This window comes from Dipodomys merriami, unplaced genomic scaffold, assembly GCF_024711535.1.
Source record: "Dipodomys merriami isolate MVZ:Mamm:240054 unplaced genomic scaffold, mDipMer1.0.p SCAF_56, whole genome shotgun sequence".
Taxonomy (NCBI): domain Eukaryota; kingdom Metazoa; phylum Chordata; class Mammalia; order Rodentia; family Heteromyidae; genus Dipodomys; species Dipodomys merriami.
In genome coordinates, this window is record NW_027206135.1 from 6,356,508 (window position 1) to 6,375,691 (window position 19,184).

Sequence of the window (19,184 nt, forward strand, 5' to 3'; positions counted from 1 at the left end):
CCCACTCAGGTAACAAAGTCTGTGAGACTCATCTCCAGTTAACCAACAAAAAGCTGGAAGTAGTGGTAGAAGTCTACAGTGAAAAAGCTAAGGGACAGAGCCCAGGCCCTGATTTCAAGCCTTGGTATATACATGCATTCGCATACATGTATGTGCATGCATACACACACATTTAATAAGTGAAGCCTATAAGTGAATGGAAAAGATGAAATTATCTTTTTTTTTTTTTTGGTCCGGTCGTGGGGCCTGAACTCTGGGCCTGGGCGCTGTCCCTCAGCTCTTCAGCTCAAGGCTAGCGCTCTACCACTTGAGCCACAGCGCCTACCTCCAGCTTTTTTCTTTTTGCTTATGTGGTGCAGAGGAATCGAACCTAGGGCCTTGAGCATGCAAGGCAAGTGCTCTACCACTGAGCCACCTTCCCAGCCCTGAAATTATCTTTTATTTTGGTTTAACATGTATATGTGTATGTGTATGACATTTGTATATGACAAATGTATATGACATTTGTATGTGTATGTATAATATGACAAATATAGGTCTGAGTTCACCACAAGGGAACATGATAATACTAGGGAAAATACATAAAATCAGTGACAAGAATGGGCAGGGAAACGGTATCCTCAGATATAAATGGTTTTCCAGGAAGGAGAGTCACTCACTTTCCATAAACCATAGAATCATAAAGGTTCTAGAGAAACTCAGCCTTCCTAAGGCAGTTACAATGTCAGGGGAGGGGCAGTTTGGTGGGCTGGAGTGATTAAATGACTCAGATATTATTTATTATTTATATAGACATCTTATTGAAGGGCTAGAAGTCTGTCTGGTCTAAGTGGTAGAGTCCATACCTAACAAGCTATAGTGCTTGTTAGTAGTAATGCCAACAAAAAAAATGTTGTTAAAGAAAACTTCAAAGTAAAAAAGAAATGTATACAGAAAGATCTAGAGGTAGTTGATAATAAGAAAGTATAGCTAGCCAATGATGGCTTACACCTGTAATCCTAGCTACTCAGGAGGTCGAGATCTGAGGATCCTGTTATAAGCCAGCTGTATGAAAAAATTTGTGACTCTTATCTCTAATTAACCAGCAAAAAGTTGGGAAGTGGAGCTTGTGGCTCACGTGATAGAGCACCTAGTTCAAGCCCCTGTACTGGCACAGTAAAAGAAAATATAATACATATTTGGTGCTGTATAATACATATTGGTCAGGCTGTTCTGAGCATTTTATTTGTATTAGTTTGTTTAACCCTCACTTTGATGTAGAAATGGATATCATCTTTAGATGGACAAACTGGGTTTAAAGTGGCTAAATGGCCTGTCTGGGGGTGACACAGAGCTGGGATCTGGGTTTAGGCACTCTGGTTCTAGAAGTATGTTCAGGAATGAGAAGGGGAAGGTTGTCCAGGATGGCTGTGGTGGTGAATAGGAGTCAGGCTTGATAGTCCCAGGGTGCTTTTAGCATTGGTGCTGGTGGGCCACAGCAGACAGGAAGTCTCAGGTGGAGGTGGGTGGACAGTGAGGTGAAGGTCCTTGTATTTTTTATAGGATGCCAGAGTAGGTTAGGTAATGGCAGTTGGGATTAGTAAGAAGAGGAATGTGTCTGTCAGCTAGTTCTAATTCCTGAATGTGTTTTACTTTTGATGATCTCAGAGGACTAAAAAAAGAACTTTAGAAAAAGTAGGGAGAAACAGAGGACTAACCATAAAATTTATACATTGTGATTTATGAGTGCGCACTCTAGAAGCTAGTTCTTAGTTTAATTAGATGTTGCTCATTATTTGGGTGATGTCACAGGCTGGGTTCTTAGGAAGCTTACTTGGAGATATCAATTACTGTAGAAGACATTTATTAGGCAGTACTCTCAGCTGCACCTTTGGAAGGGAGAAGAGGAAAACAAGAGTGGGCAGAGGGAGAGAGGTAGATGCACTGTAGTCCCAAATGGGGCCTCAGCTTATTACCCCACAAGGTGTTCTGGAGAGGCCCAACAGAATTGTCCCAGGCTGGCAGACACAGCTGGGTCTTTCCAGTTCACCTCTCCCACCATAGGTAGAACATTGAGTTCTGGCTGCCCCAGTAGACAATAAAGTTCTGCCTCTCCTCACTGAGGCTCATAGCTGGGAGCCTTCTTTTGGCAATGATCCCAGCCATTGGGGCAGGAAGTCTTTCATTCCTAAAGAGAGGTCTGCTTCAAGTACATAGTGCACACAAGATACAAATTGCAAAAAGTGTGTGTGTACGTGTGTACACGTGTGTACGTACGTACATATGTATGTTCGTGTTCTAGGGCTTGAACTCAGTGCCTAAGTGCTGTCCCTAAGCTTTTTCACTCAAGGCTGATGTTCTGCCACTTGAGCCACACCTCCATTTCTGGCTTTTTGCTGGTTAATTGGAGATAAGAGTCTTCCAGGTTTTGGGCTGGGAAGGTGGCTCAGTGGTAGAGCGCTTGCCTTGCATGCCTGAGGCCCTGGGTTCGATTCCTCAGCACTGCATAAGCAAAAGGTAAACAGCCAGAAGTGGTGCTGTGTGGCTCAAGTGGTAGAGCACTAGCCTTGGGCTGAAGAGCTGAGGGACAGCACCCAGGCCCAGAGTTCAAGCCCCATGACCGGACCCAAAAAAAAGAATAAATAAATAGGGGCTGGGAAGGTGGCTCAGTGGTAGAGCGCTTGCCTTGCATGCTTGAGGCCCTGGGTTCGATTCCTCAGCACCACATAAGCAAAAAGAAAAAAGCCGGAAGTGGCGCTGTGGCTCAAGTGGTAGAGCACTAGCCTTGAGCTGAAGAGCTGAGGGACAGCGTCCAGGCTCAGAGTTCAGGCCCCACGACTGAACCCCCCCCCCCCCCCCCACACACACACAAAAAGAGTCTTCCAGGTTTTTTTGAATTTGTTTGTCCTGGCTGGCTTTGAACCAGGATTCTCAGATCTCAGCCTCTTGAAAGAAAAGAAAAAGGATTTAGGAGTCTGTGTACCAGTTCAGCTTAGCCTGTTCCTTTCTATGAAATCTGAGGCCAGTCAATCACTTAACCTTTGAGAAGTTAATTTTCTTATCTATAAAGTAAATGAGAGGGCTGAGAATGTGGCTTAGTGGTAGAGTGCTTGCCTAGCATACACAAAGCCTTGGGTTTGATTCCTCATTATCACATACACAGAAAAACCCGAAGTGGCACTGTGACTCAAGTAGTAGAGTGCTAGCCTTGAGCAAAAGAAGCTTGGGGATAGTGCCCAGGCCCCAAGTTCAAGCCCCAAAGCTGGCAAAAAGAATAAACAAGTAAAATTAAAGTGAGAGAGATAATTCATACTGTTCTATCAGTTTGAAATAAAATGAACATAAAAATCCTGTACTTGCATCTGGGAAGGTGACTCAGCGGTAGAGTGCTTGCCTTGCATGCCCTGGGTTCGATTCCTTAGCACCACATAAGCAAAAAGAAAAAAGCCGGAAGTGGTGCTGTGGCTCAAGTGGTAGAGCGCTAGCCTTGAGCTGAAGAGCTGAGGGACTGCGCCTAGGCCCAGAGTCCAGAGTTCAGGCCCTACAACCAGACCCTCCCTACCCCCCCCCAAAAAAAAAAAAAAAATCCTGTACTTGCCAGGCACCACTGGCTCATGCCTGTAATCCTAGCTACTCAGGAGGTTGAGATCTGAGGATCATGGTTCAAAGCCAGCCCTGGTAGAAAAGTTCCTGTGGGACTCTTTATCTATAATTAACCACTCAAAAACCAGAAAGTGGTGCTGTGGCTCAAAGTGGTAGAACTTTGAGCAAAAGAGCTCAGGGATAATGCCCAGGCCCTGAGTTCAAGCTCTATGACAAACCAAAAGAAAAAAAAACCGATGTACTCATTTGGACTAATTCACAGTGTTATATAAAATAACACAAATAAAAGTACATAAAAAAAAAAAAAGTACTCTCGCCAGGCGCTGGTGGCTCACGCCTGTAATCCTAGCTACTCAGGAGGCTGAGATCTGAGGATCGCAGTTCAAAGCCAGCCCAGGCAGGAAAGACCGCGAGACTCCTATCTCCAATAAACCACCAGAAAACCGGAAGTGGCGCTGTAGCTCAAGTGGTAGAGCGCTTGCCTTGAGCTGAAGAGCTGAGGGACAGCGCCCAGGCCCAGAGTTCAAGCCCCACGACCGACAAAAAAAAAAAAAAAAAAAAAAAAAGTACTCTCTAAACAGTAGTGCCAAGAGGGGTGGGGAGGAAAACTAAGACTTTGGAGACCATTCATATCACATTTCAAATGAAGAAGAGCCACAGGGCCCCTAACAACTACATTCAGTTATATAAGCATCAAAATAAAGGAAAGTGTACTTGAATTTAGCAGATGTGCTTACATTATACATCTTTATGCATCTATTTAAATCTACAATTAAAATCATACTTCATAAATTTGTGCTAAATTTGAGACACTTTAAGTGTAGATTTAAATCGTGTGTGTGTGCGTGCGTGTGTGTGTGGTGCGTGCGTGTGTGTGTGTGTGTGTGGTACGTGTGTGTGTGTGTGGTACGTGTGTGTGTGTGTGTGTGTGTGTGTGTGTGTGTGTGTGTGTGTGTGTGTGTGTGTGTGTGTGTGTGTGTGTGTACCAGAGCCTGAACTCAGTGCCCTGAATTCTCACTCAATTTTCTTGTTGATAGCTGGCGCTCACTCTACTGCTTGAGTCTAGCATTTTTCTGGTTAATTGAAGATGGAATCTTTCAGACTTTTCTGCTTGGTCTGGCTTCCAGCCTCAGTCCTCTGGGTCTTAGCCTCCTGACTAGCTAGGATTACAAGCATGAACCTCTAGTGCCTGACTAGTACTGGGATTTTGAACCTTCGGGCCTTCAGCTTGTTAGTGGCACTCTGCCACTTGAGCCACACCTATAGCCCTGTTTTTCTTTAGGTTATTACTGTATTATCTTTTAATCTTTGGTGATTTTTCCCTGGGTCCTGGTCTGCACAATGATCCTCTTATTTTAGTCTCCTGTGCTCATTCATAGCTGGGACCACAGCACTGCGCCCAGCTTACTACCTGGACTGGTCTTGAGCTGTGATCCTCTAGATCTCTGCTTCCTTTATCTGTGATTACAAGTGTGAGCCATGGTGGTGACTTCCATCACTAGTTTTAACTGGCAGATTTGGGCCTCTTTTACTTCGGTGATATATCATTCTGTCTTGCGCCCTGCCCCCATTACTTGTTTGGCCCTCTGATTCTCACTGTTTGCCCCCATCCTATGTCACCTTCTTTCTCCATTTGAAAGGTAGAAGATTCCAATGGGATGGTCCAAGCCCCAGCTCAGAGCCAGCTATGGGATCTTAAGCATGGTTCTTTACTTCCTGTATTTTCAGTTCCTTGTGTGATATTAGGATAATAATACTTGTCCTGCTGATATTCATGCTTGTTCCAAGGATCAAAAAAATGTAATGTATGTAAAAATACTTTTAAAAAGTACCAAATGTTCCGCAAATGTCAAGAATTATTATTATTCTCATTACAGGCCCTCCCTCCCCTCCTCACCTTGCCATCAGCTTGTTGGCTTCCTTCCAGGACTGTCTTGACTAGAAGCTTTCTCAAAACCGTTGAGTGTCTTTCTGGAAGCTGCCCTTGAATAACAGGAATTTAATTCGATTACTGAAGCTATAGTGGAAACAATGCAAAATGAAAGAATGCAAATTTGAAAGCAATGTCTTGTTTCCATTGATAGTAGTATATTGGCCTGTCATACTATTATAAAATACTTTTTAATGTTAATTTTTAAATTTTTATTGTGAAGGTGATGTACAGAGGGGTTAAGTTACATGGGTCAGGCAATGAGGACATTTCTCCGCTTCCCTCCTTTTCTCCCAGTTTTTCCTTCCTGATCTCCCCCAAGTTGTATAGTTCATTTTCAATGTAATGTCTAGTGGGTATCACTGCTGACTTAGTTTAGACCTTTGTCCCACCATTTCTGTGCTTTCCCTTAGCTTTTTCACTTAAGGCTAGTGCTCTAGTTGAACCACTGCTTTTTGCTGGTTACGTGGAGATAAGAGTCTGATGGACTTGCCCTGGCTGGAAATCGAGATCCTCAGACCTCATTATTACTGAGTACGTAGGCATAAGTAACCAAGCTTTTTTTTTTTTTTTTTGGTCAGTCCTGGGGTTTGAACCCTGGGCCTGGGCACTATCCCTCAACTCTTCAGCTCAAGGCTAGCGCTCTACCACTTGAGCCACAGAGCTACTTCGGCTTTTTCTGCTTCTGTGGTGCTGAGGAATCAAACCCAGGGCCTCATGCATGCAAGGCAAGCACTCTACCAATGAACCACCTTTCCAGCCCCAAACTTTTTTTGAATGTTTATTTTTTATTGTAATTATAAAGATGAGGTACAGAGGAGTTACAGTTACATTAGTCAGGCAATGAGTACATTTCCTTTTGGATGTCACCCCTTCCCTTGCTGTCTCCCAGTTTTTCCCTTCCATCCCCACCCACAAGTTGTTTAGTTCATTTTCAGCATAGTGTCTAGTGAGAACCACTACTGCATTTGTTCACCCTTGGTCACATTTTAAGAAGATTTTCAGGATAACAGCCAGAGAGTATGAGAACTAAGTTGGGAGAGGCTCTGCTGTCTTCACCATTAGGATTTCAGCCCCCTTTGCTGGGACTCTTCTCTCTATGGTAGTCTCTGTCCCCTTATAATGGGATCCTCTTTTCTTCTCTTCAGATCCCCTGGTGCTCAGCAAGGGTACAGTGTACACGTCTGAAACCTTAGTTCGAGTTCCTCAAAATAACTGTGAGTGGGCTGGGACTGTGGAGGGCAAGCAGGGTGGACCAGGGTGGATATGAGGGCAGGCAGGTGCCAGACCTATGGGGGAGGGGGCAGGGAGAACAGGCAGCCCAGTCTGGCGTTTGGGCTGCTCCTTCTTCCCTCTCATTTTTGATCCTGTGGACAGCGGTCAAGTTGTCCTGCTCCTACTCTGGGTTCTCCAACCCCCGTGTGGAGTGGAAGTTTGTCCAAGGTGACACCACCAGGCTAATTTGCTATAACAGCAAGATCACAGGTAAGTTTCCCTTCTTCCTTCCTGCTTGTTCGATTGTGGGGCTGTTCTCCTCACCTGAATTCCAGGGGTGGGGCACACACCCTGGCTGCTCAGGGCTCCCACCAGTTCCCCATTCCCTTCCTGTGCAGGGGGAACACCCTTGTACCCTGGGTATCACTTTCATCAGTGTCTCTTAGCCCTCTAGTTCACCCTGGCTTTGCCACTGCTTCCTTCTGGTAGCTTCCTATGAGGACCGAGTTACCTTCTCACCGACTGGCATCACCTTTAAATCTGTGACCCGGAAAGACAGTGGGATGTATACTTGTATGGTCACTGAAGACAATGGCAATAACTATGGGGAAGTCACCATCCAGCTCCTTGTGGTTGGTAGGTGTCATCTGACTTCTGTGTGGGCCTAGCCTAGGTTGCTTCCCTTTAAAAAAAAAAAAAAAAGCCCATAGCAGCTGGGTGCTAGTGGCTCATGTCTATAATTCTAAATACTCAGGCTGAGATCTGGTGGATTGCAGTTCAAAGCTAGCCTGGGCAGAAAAGTCTACATGTCTCTTATCTCCAAAATAACCAGCCAAAAGCTAGGCTGGAGACTTAGATCAAGTGCTAGAGCACCAGCCAAGCAAGCAAGCTGAGCAAATGAAGAAGTTCTGAGTTTAAACCCCAGCACTGCCAACTTGTAGCAGACTTTGCTAAGGTTAGAGCTCCTTGATGGTGAGAATTCTTGCAAATAGAGAGTGTTTCGAGTCATAGCCAGGGAGTGACAACCTGGGTAACTGGAAACTAAGGAGTAAAGACAAATAAATAAATAAATGCTTAGCTTGGTGCAGGTGGCTCATGCCTGTAATCCTAGATACTCAGCAGGCTGAGATCTGAGGATGGCTGAAGCCAGCCCAGACATTACCTGTCAGTGAGAATTTCATCTCTAGTTAATCAACAAGTCAGAAGTGGAGCTGTGGCTCATGTAGTACAGCACTAGCCTTGTGAGAAAAAGTTCAGGGATAGTGCCCAGACACTGAGTTCAAGCCCTAGCACTAGCATTAAAAAAAAAAAATTGGAGTGAGGGGGTGGGTGGATTCTTTTTTTTTGTGCCGGTTCTGAAGAATAGTGTCACTTCCTAGTTTATTGGAGATACAGAGTAGTTTATTGGAGATAAGGGTCTCATAAATTTTCCTGCCCAGGCTGATTTCGAACTATGATTGTCTCAGTCTCCTGAGTAGCTAGGATTACAGACGTGAGCCACTAGTGCCCAACTAGCTGAATGGATTTTTAGAGCTCATTAAATACAGTGTTATCCTAGTCTGTGACTTATGCAACACTCTTTGCCCATGTGTTCAGTGCCTTCTTCTCTACTTTCCTAGTGCCTCCATCCAAGCCTACATTAGACGTCCCCTCCTCTGCCACCATCGGGAACCGGGCTGTGCTAACCTGCTCAGAACAAGATGGATCCCCGCCTTCTCAATACTACTGGTTCAGGAATGGCGTTCGCATGCCTGTGGATCCCGCCCAGAACCGAGCCTTTAGCAATTCCTCCTACACCCTGAATCCCGAGACAGGGGAGCTGGTATGAATGAAGGGAAGGTGGAAGGTTGGGAAGGCATACATTTAGAGCCCCTGAAGTTAAGGAGGAGGAACAAGCAACAAAGTGAACGTGGACTTAGGATCAGGAGACATAAAAGATAGATACTGGCTTCTTGAGGCAAAAGGCCTATTTTTCTTTCCCTCCAGATCTTTGATCCTGTAACGGCCTCTGATACCGGAGAATACAAGTGTGAGGCACGCAATGGCTACGGGGTAGCCATGCTGTCGGACAGTTCACACATGGAAGCTGGTGAGGGATGGTGTGGAGGGACTTGCAGCCAGAGCTGGGGTGGCATTGGGATTGCTTTTCATCCTGCCACTAGCGTCGAGGGCCCTGACATCTTCTTTGTGTCTCACAGTGGAACTGAACGTGGGGGGCATCGTGGCAGCTGTCCTAGTGACACTGATTCTTCTTGGAGTCTTGATTTTTGGTATCTGGTTTGCCTATAGCCGAGGCTACTTTTACAGTAAGTATTTGCCCATGGTGGCCTTCCTTTGAATTGTCCCCAGTTCAGGGCATGGTTTATGGGTACTTTTATTCGTCAGTCATGGGGCTTGAACTCTGGGCCTGGATGCTGTCCCTGAGCTCTTCAGCTCAAGGCTCTACCACTTGAGACACAAGACCACTTTTGGTTTTCTGGTGGTTAATTGGAGATAAGAATCTCACAGACTTCCATGCCTGGGCTGACTTTGAACTGCAATCCTCAGATCTCAGCCTCCTGAGTAGTTAGGATTACAGGCATGAGCTACCGGTGCCTGGCTTATGGATATATTTGAATATGCTCCGCAATACTGTGTCCTGTGTGCTGGCACCCTCTTTCCAGGGAACACAGATGACTTATCAAGCCTGTATTAAGTGCCATCTATTAGTTCTCCCACCTATCCATGGGATGATGTATTCTGTACTGCTAAAATGGTCTCTTTTTTTTTCCCCCTCTCTTTCAGGAGCAAAAAAAGGGTGAGTGAGCTGCTGCTCTGGGGTTCTTTGAAGATAAGAACATGGATATCTGGTTTGAAATTGGGATGTGGTCTCCTCGTGTGGGGGGATTGGAGGTGGAGCTGATTTCTATTCTTTTTTCCTTTTTTCTTGCTATACTGGGGCTTGAACTCAGGGTCTGGGCTTTGTCCTTTAGCTTTTTTTTGCTCAAGGCTGATGCTCTACCACTTGAACCACAGCTTTGCTTCTCACTTCTTTCTGGTTAGTTGGAAATACGACTCTTGCTCTAAGGCTGGGAAGGTGACTCAGTGGTAGGGTGCTTGCCTTGCATGCATGGCCCTGAGTTTGATTCCTCAGCACCACATAAGCAGAAAAAGTTGGAAGTGGTGCTGTGGCTCAAGTGGTAGAGTGCTCAGCGTTGAGCTGAAGAGCTGAGGGACAGTGTGCAGGCCCACAACCGACAAAAAAAAAAAAAAAAAAAAAAGAATCTCACTCTAGATTTGTCTTCCTAAGTTGGCTTTGAATCAGGATCATCATATCTTAGTGTCCTTGAGTGGCTAGGATTATAGGCATGAGCCACCGGTGTCCAGCTGGATTTCTGTTCTTGGTGATCCTGAGTTTGTGTTGTCTTCCTCTATTCACACTTTTCCTATTGAACACTCTTAACTTTTACAAAAGTTCTTAGTTCTGGCCTCTAGGATTGACAAGGCGGGATTAATGGACACCTAGGGGTCTAAGCACCTCCATCTTCTGGCTTGTCCACAGGGCTTCCACCAAGAAGGTGATTTACAGCCAACCAAGTGCTCGAAGTGATGTGAGTTTGCTTGCCCTGGGGAAGGGAGGCCCTGCCTAAAGCCAAAGGATTTCTAGGCTGTGTTTATTATATGTGTTTCCTAGGGTTTATTAGCTACAGACCACCATTGAGTTGACTGGATATTTTCTTATTTCCCCAGGGGGAGTTCAAACAGACCTCATCCTTCCTGGTGTGACCCAGTTGGGCTCATCTCTGCTTGTCACACTCAGGTGCTACCAGATGTCAGTGCCTTCACAGGATGCCTTCAATGTCCTTTAGAACCCCATCCCCACTTTATCTTAGTTAGGATGTGATTTTAATAACATCAGCAATGGGTGCCTTTCTTCTTTCTCCCACTGCTGAGTGGTCTGAGACTTGTTCAAAATGCCCATTCTCCCATCCCCATGAGGGATCAGGCAGGAGTTCTGGGTGTGCCTGTAGACAGTAAGAAAACCACTACTTGGTCGGTAGTGGCCATTAAATAAGGATTTTGAGCCTAATTGCTAGGTCTCTCCTCCCATAATGAGGACTGGTGTACAGGGCTGTTCTCCAGAGAAGAGCGGTTGAAGTGTTTGGTGACGACATTGTCTCTTCCATCTCTGAAGCCCACTCTTCCATCTCTCCATGAAGAGCAACACGAGGAATCTTCTGCTCCATCCTCCTGAACACAAGCAGACTGATGTCCATAGGAACATGGGAAAGCATGGTCAACTTTCAGGATATGAGGAGCCAAGAAGATTTCAATCCACCAAAGTAAAGAAAAAGCTGAAGTGGGTAGCCATCAGCCTTTCTTTGGCTGGAACAACTAGACAGACCCTTTTGAGATGTCTGCGGGGGGATGTATGTATTACTCTTGGCTCTTTGCTGAGCTGCGTGAGTATGTGGTGTGTGTGTGTGTGTGTGTGTGTGTGTGTGTGTGTGTGTGTGTGTGTGTGTGTGTGGTCTTAGTGGAAATTGGGTTGTGTGTTGGAGGGCTTCTTAGCTCTTTGATGAGATTGAGTTTCTGTGTGTTTGTATTAGCTGGATGTTGTTGAAAATAAAAACTTGGTTTGTCAAAGCTTTCTTTTGTGGGGAGTTTGGGAAATGAGGTCTCTGGGGGTCTCTTGGGCTCCTTTGTACAAACAAGAAAATATCTTCCTAAGTGCTGGTGGCTCATATCTGTAATTCTAACTAATTAGGAGGCTGTGATCTGAGGATCACAGTTTGAAGCCAGCATGAGCAGAAAAGTCCATGACAATCTTAGCTCCAGTTAACCACCAAAAAAGCTGAAAGTGGAGTTGTGGCTAAAGTGGTAGAGCCCAGCTTTGAGCAAAGAAGCTAAGGGTCATCTCCCAGGTCCTGAGTTCAAGATCAGTAGTGGCCCTCCTCCCCCCAAAATCTGCCCAACTTCCTAACAACCTGAGACTACTTCCAAGGTTACTGCCCTGCCTCCCATGCTGCCTCTTCCTGCCCCTCTTTTTTGTGCCAATGTTGAGGCTTGAACTCAGGGCTTAGGCACTGTTCCCAGCTTTCTTATTCAAGGCTAGCACTCTACCACTTGAGCCATAACTCTACTTCTGGCTTTTTGGTGGTTTGGAGAGATAAAGAGTCTCACAGACTTTACTTCCTGAGCTGCCTTCTGTGTAGCTAGAATTACTAGGCCACTGGTGCCTAGCTTCTTCTTGGTTCTTACTCAAGGCAGAGCTTGTTCTAGAACCTCCTAAAGCAAGGCCAGACCTTCCTCTGCTGTAAGATAGCACCCAGTATGCTTAGGGGTTCTTTTTTTTTTGGGGGGGGGGTCCAGTCCTGGGGCCTGAATTCTGGGACTGGGCGCTGTCCCTCAGCTTTTCAGCTCAAGGCTAGCACTCTACCACTTGAGCCACAGTGCCACTTCCGGCTTTTTTCTTTTTGCTTATGTGGTGCTGAGGAATTGAACCCAGGGCCTTATGCATGCAAGGCAAGCGCTCTACCACTGAGCCACCTTCCCAGCCCCTTGCTTAGGGGTTCTGTTTGGCCCATTCCACCAAGTGAAAAGAGAAAGTGCCCACCCTCCCACCAGTGACTATAGGAAAAACTGCTGTATTGACAGCAGTAGGTGGGAAGGGGGAACTTCAAGTTACTTGAATTACTTTAATAGTAGTTTAGACTAGGAATTAGCAATATTGGCCTGATTCTCATTGCTTTCATTGTCTTCCCATGGGGACCCTTTTGTGTCTTTAAATTTCAATTTTCCATCTACCGTATTTCCCCAAATCTATCTATTTATTTATTTATTTATTTGGGTCCGGTCATGGGGCCTGAAGTCTGGGCCTGGGCGCTGTCCCTCAGCTCTTCAGCTCAAGGCTAGCGCTCTACCACTTGAGCCATAGCGCCACTTCCGGCTTTTTTCTTTTTGCTTATGTGGTGCTGAGGAATCGAACCCAGGGCCTCATGCATGCAAGGCAAGCGCTCTACCACTGAGCCACCTTCCCAGCCCCCAAATCTATCTATTTTGAGGCAGGCTGTTCACTAGTTTGGGCTGGCCTTGAACTCATGAGTCTCCTGCCTTAGCCTTCTGAGTATTGGTATTACAGGTGTGTACCACCATGTCCAGTACCTAGTCTAAATTGTAAGAAGGCAAATAAGGGTATTCTGTGTTTGATTTTGCTTATTACTTTGGAAGATGGTAAGTTCTACTTTGATATATTTTGTATTCCTATCTAGAAATCCCTAACTGAATTGTGTTTTCTATTAAGGATCTAAAAAGGAAGAAAAATTAAACCATTAGTTCAAGAATACACACAAGTACGTCCTCCCCTCCCCCAGAGGCAATAAAAGAGGTGATTATTAAATGGTTCAGTGAGACTGAGATTTTTTTTTTTGTCAGTTGTGGGCCTGAACTCTGGGCCTGGGCACTGTCCCTGAGCTCTTCAGCTCAAGGCTAGCGCTCTACCACTTGAGCCACAGTGCCACTTCGAGCTTTTTTTTTTTGCTTATGTGGTGTTGAGGAATTGAACCCAGGGCCTCTTGCATGCAAGGCAAGTACTGTACCACTGAGCCACCTTCCCAGCCCCGAGACTGAGATTTTTAATGTTTACAGTTCTGTGTTAGGGTTGGAGGACAGGTGGGACAGATATGGGTTAAAGGCCCTGAGGATGCATGATTCATGGCTTCTGCAGATTTGAGAATTGTTTGTCACTCAGCCACTTTTGATGAGTGTGTCAGATAATAGCCTCGGAATTGGGAAATACCATGTCGACTTTCATTTTAGAATGTCAAAAGGAAAGTTTTGTAATAAAGGCTTATTTTATTATTATAAAGATGATGTACAGAGAGGTACAGGTACATAGGTCAGGTAATGAATACATGTCTTATTTTTTGTCCCCCCACTCATTTTTTGTTTTATTTTTTTGTCAGTCCTGGGGCTTAAACTCAGGGCCTAGGCACTGTCCCTGAGCTTCATTTGCTCGAGGCTAGCACTCTACCACTTGAGCCACAGTGCCACTTCTGGCTTTTTCTGTTTATTTGGACTGAGGAATTAAACCCAGGTTTTCAGGCATGCTAGGCAAGCACTCTACCACTAAGCCACATTCCCAGCCCATGAATACATTTCTTTTTGGACAATGTCACCCCTTCCCTTACTCTCTTCCAGTTTTTCCCCTGCTTTTCCTTGCTTTTTTTTTTTCTTCAATTTTTAACATTGTTATTATAAGACAGAGAGAGGCTTGAACTCAGGACCTAGACTCTTTTCCTTAGCTTTTTCTCTTAAGGCTGGTGTTCTACCACTTGAGCTATAGCTCTACTTCTGGCTTTTTGGTGGTTAATTGGAAATAGAGTCTTATGGGCTTTCCTCCCTGGAATTGCTTTAAATCACAACCCTCAGATCTCACCAACACTTGGTTGTGTGTTTGTAGTTTTTGAGACAGGGTCTCACTACATAGCCAAGACTGTCCTCAAATTCTAGATCTTTGTACCTCAGCCTCTCGTCTCATTGCAGGAATGTCCCACCCTCTTCAGCTCTGACAGTAGCATTTTAACTTAGCTGCTTCTTTCATTGGCTTGTGCTTTAATGGGAACTACTCAGAAATTACCTCCTATGTTAAAGGAAGATTTCAGAATGGAATGGAGGATAGGGAACAGTTTCATGGATATTGTTATTTACCTGGAGATAAGAACTCACCAAGATCTGGGATAAAATATTAAGTGTTAAGGATGTAGGACTTGTGTGTGTGTGTGTGTGTGTGTGTGTGTGTGTGTGTGAGAGATAGCTTGATGTAATAATTATGACAGATTAACACCTCCAATGTTGGGGTTGTCACTCATTGGTAGAGTGCCTGCCTAGTATGTTGTGAGGCCTTGGGTTTGATCCCCAGAAGAAAGAAGGAAAAATGAAAAATCCCCATCTCATGCATATCCATCCCCACCTACCACTCTTATTTTGAATATCCAGAACTGGTCTGAACAGCATTGCTGTTTCTGTTTTAAGAGAATCTACAGACTAAGATAAAAGAAAGGGGCATAGAAAGGGAAATAGAGCTACACTCAAGGAGGGGATAGTGTTCTGTGATGTATGGGGACAGCTTAATAGACAAATGACCAGGTACTGGTGGCTCAAGTCTGTAATCATAGCCACTTAGGAGCCCGAGATAGGACTATGACAGTTGGAAGTCAGCAGACAGTCGGTGAGATTTATCGCTAATTAACCACTAAAATATCAGAATTGGAGTTGTGGCTCACAAGATAGAGTGTTAGCCTTGAGTGAAAATAAGCCAAGTGAGTGTGAGGCCAAGTTCAAGCCCTAGTACTGGCAATAAATAAAGAGGATGGAAGGAGGGCAAAAAAAAAAAAAAAAAAAAAAAAGCACAATTTATATATTTGAGGAAATTCTTGGAGGTCTTTCTTCTAGAAGGGGCAGGAATTTTTCTACTTGGTTCTATTATACTAAAATCCTTGCTGAACCTTCAGAAGCATTTAGCAAGCAAACAGCTTTAGTTCTCAAGCTCCTCTAGTGTATTATCCCCTTCTTTGGTACAATAACATGAGATGGAACTTTTTTCTTATTATCAAACATTAACATATTAGGCACTATTACTAGTAACCCTACTTCTCAGATAGGAAAAAGGCACAGAAATGCTAAGGACCTCGCCTACGTTCATGCCATGATAATAGGCAAGTGGTAGATCTGGAATTACGACTGCTGAGGAGGAGAAGCTAGATACCTCCTGTCTTGCTCACCACCCCTGAATGGGAAGGAGTACAAGAAGAGGAGCCTGAAAGAGATGGGTGTGAGGCTGCTTGAGGGAGGACTTTGAAAATAAACCACACCTGGGGTTTCCTCTCTTGAGTCTGCCAACTTAGAAGGATCAACAAGTCAGACTATTTAACATAAGGCTCTTGATAAAATGGAGAGCCCAAACATTGGGTGTAGCTCAGTGAGAGATCCTTTACCTTGTGTGCAGAAAGCCCTGCATTTTTGTCAGATGAGACCAGAGAGCCTGCATTTATGGGTGACAAGTAGGTAGGGAGACTGACATCAATTTAAAAATAAGAATTCAGAAAGATCTTGATTGGCGGGAATGATTCCAGAGTCTAAGATTCTGCCTTTGGGTTTAGAGTCAACTAGTATAAAGTAGAAAAGTGTAGAATAGTCACACAAAGAGATACTGGTGGTGACATTAAGCTCTTCCTTAGTAAAATGCCAGAGGCAACTCCAGTGGTAGACTGCCAGCCTTGAGTGAAAAGGTACATCAGGGCTGGGAAGGTGACTCAGTGGTAGAGTGCTTGCCTTGCATGCATGAGGCCCTGGGTTCAATTCCTCAGCACCACATAAACAGAAAAGCTGGAAGTGGCGCTATGGTTCAAGTGATAGAGCGCTGAGGGACAGTGCCTAGGCCCAGAGTTCAGGCCCCATGACCGACAACAACAAAAAAGAAAGTGCATCAGGCCTGAGATCAAGCCCCAGTACCAGGGTGTACACACACACACACACACACACACACACACACACACACACACACACACACACACACACACACACACACACACACACACACACACACACACACACACACACACACACACACACACACGCATCAGGCCTGAGATCAAGCCCCAGTACCAGGGTGTACACACACACACACACACACACACACACACACACACACACACACACACAAACAGTGCCTAGGCCCAGAGTTCAGGCCCCATGACCGACAACAACAAAAAAGAAAGTGCATCAGGCCTGAGATCAAGCCCCAGTACCAGGGTGTACACACACACACACACACACACACACACACACACACACACACACACTCACTCACTCACTCACTCACTCACTCACTCACTCAAGGAGGACTGCCTACATTTCACACAGCAGGAAATCTTTCCAGCTGAGTGGACTGTGTTGTCACACACAACTTATCCCCTTACCAGTTAGCCTGCCATAACTGCAGGAAGGAGAGCAGTAGGACTTCCTGTGGGAGAATAGCAGGAGTGAGGAAGGGTCTTATCACTTGGAAGGGAGAAGGGCCAGAGGGGGAAGGTTGTTGACCCAGTGCCAGGTCAACACTAGGCTGTTACCAAGCCTGTTGGTACTAAAATCTAACAAAAGTTCAAATTTTACTCATTCAGTATTCAGGAATTGTAGGCTGGGTTTGTGAAATAAAGTTGTTGTTTTGACTAATGTGCAGTAGACCTTAACAGATAAGGCAAAAGATCGCTTTCATCAAATTTGGAATGTCATGCTACAACCCAAAGGAAAGAAGTTATGGTAGATGCAGTCTTTCTTTCTTTCTTTCTTTTTTTTTTTTTTTTGGGTCCGGTCGTGTGTCCTGAACTCTGGGCCTAGGAGCTCAAGGCTAGAGCTCTACCACTTGAGCCACAGCACCACTTCCGGCTTTTTTTTTTTTTTTTTTTTTTTGCTTATGTGGTGCTGGGGAATCGAATCCAGGGCCTTGCGCATGCAAGGCAAGCACTCTACCACTGAGCCACCTTCCCAGCCCCTAGATGCAGTATTTCTTTGTAAGTGTAAGTCAACACAAAGACTTAGCTGCAGATGACTGGAGGCGAGGCTCAATTAGAATGCCAGTGCTAGTACCTAAATTCAAACCCTGTACCAGAGGAGGCTCATACCTGTGCTTCTAGCTGCTCAAGCCCAGCCATCAGGAAAATCCATGGGTCATTTATCTCCAATTAACTAGCAAAAGACAGGAAGCAGAGGTGTAGCTCAAGTGGTAGAGCACTAGCCTTGAGTTAAAAAGTTAAGGGACTGGGGCTGGGAAGGTGGCTTAGTGTTAGAGTGCTTACCTTGCATGCATGAGGCCCTGGGTTTTATTCTTCAGGACCACATAAGCAGAAGAAACCGGAAATGGTGCTATGGCTCAAGTGGTAGAACGCTAGCCTTGAGCTGAAGAGCTGAGGGACAGCACCCAGACCCAAAGTTCAGGCCCCACGACCGACCAAAAAAGAATAAAGGGGCAGCACCCAGACCCAGAGTTCTAGCTGCAGAACAGGTGCATGTATATGCATACATATACACACGTGTGTACACACACACACACACCAAACCTAATATGAGAAAAATAAAGGCACAGCTGTGGTTATTCTTCCTGCAACTTAGATGTGTTACCACCAGGTGGTGCTAGGCCCCTCTGGCATGGGATTTTTTTTCAGCAGAGTTACTGGTGCTCCTTAAATATGAGGGGTTAAAAATAACCTCATATATCTGATTGGCAGAAATTCAAAAGCTCAAAAGCACTCTGTTGCCAAGGCTGTAGGGAAACAAGCATTCTCATATTGTTGGAAGGAATACAAAAAGATGTAACTGATGGAAGGCCATTTGGCAGTATCTTAACGAAACTACATAAGCATTCAGTGTTTGACCTGGCAAGCTTTTGTCTAGGTATTTGCCCTGAAGATACCTCTAACAACACGAGAATACATATTCACGAAGGTATTTAGTTGCAGAACTATTTACAATCACAACATAGTAGAAACTAAAAATACTCAAACATGGGAACTGATTAAGTGAACTATGATAAGTCCCAACTGTAAAATTTAACAAGGAAAATCTCTACTATCTGATTTGAAATAGTTCCTATTTTCTTTCCTCCCATCTCTCTGTCTTTTTTTCCCTTTCTTTGGGTTATATTGGGGTTTGAACTCAGGACCTCACATTTGCTAGGCAAGCACTCTACCATTTTCACTGTAAGAGGCCACTTAAAAGCTGCTTTTGGCTGGGCACTGGTGGCTTCTGCCTGTACTAACTATTCAGGAGGCTGAGATCTGAGGATCAGAGTTTGAAGCCAGCCCAGGTAGAAATCCATGAGACTCAACTTCAATTACCAGTAAGAAGCCAGAATTGGAGCTGTGGCTCACGTGGATAGAGCACCAACCTTGAGCATAAAAGCTGAGGGACAGCATCCACGTTGTGAGTTCAAGCCAGCTTCAACATGAATAAGCGTTTAGATTTTATTAATTGTAATTTCCTTGTCTACTACTCTAGCTTCAAAATGAATTTCAAAGAAGTTAAAAATTGGATTTCCCTCAAGAAATGGAAACAGGAGGGTTTCTTTCTTGCTGTTTTTCTGTTTTTATTTTTGGCTTGTTTTTCTGCCTTTGGAAATAAAAGGGGCAGCATAGAGATGGAGAGACAAAAGATGAACAAATGCAGCAATGGTACTCACTAGACACTGCTAAAAATGAACTATACAACTTGGGGGGTGGGATGGGAGGGAAAAACTGGGAGACAGCAAGAGAAGGGGTAACATTGTCCAGAAAGAAATGTACTTTTCACCTCCTGATTTATGTAACTAAACCCTCTGTACATCACTCTTTTTTTTTTTTTGTCAGTTGTGGGGCTTGAACTCTGGGATTGGGCACTGTCCTTGCGCTCTTCAGCTCAAGGCGAGCGCTCTACCACGTGAGCC

General features: G+C 44.9%; 1 protein-coding gene across 1 annotated transcript in view; it reads left to right on the top strand.

Moving 5' to 3' along the window:
• The window catches only part of F11r (F11 receptor), a 26,824-nt gene extending 15,471 nt beyond the window's left edge, over positions 1-11,353 (top strand). Inside the window, exons 2-10 of the mRNA XM_070000260.1 lie at positions 6,661-6,729; positions 6,890-6,997; positions 7,217-7,363; positions 8,347-8,549; positions 8,714-8,816; positions 8,926-9,033; positions 9,512-9,524; positions 10,269-10,317; positions 10,457-11,353. Coding sequence (XP_069856361.1) covers positions 6,661-6,729; positions 6,890-6,997; positions 7,217-7,363; positions 8,347-8,549; positions 8,714-8,816; positions 8,926-9,033; positions 9,512-9,524; positions 10,269-10,317; positions 10,457-10,492 — 836 coding nt within the window. The 3' untranslated portion in view covers positions 10,493-11,353. The remainder of the gene's footprint in view (positions 1-6,660; positions 6,730-6,889; positions 6,998-7,216; positions 7,364-8,346; positions 8,550-8,713; positions 8,817-8,925; positions 9,034-9,511; positions 9,525-10,268; positions 10,318-10,456) is intronic.
• Positions 11,354-19,184: the final 7,831 nt, after the last annotated feature.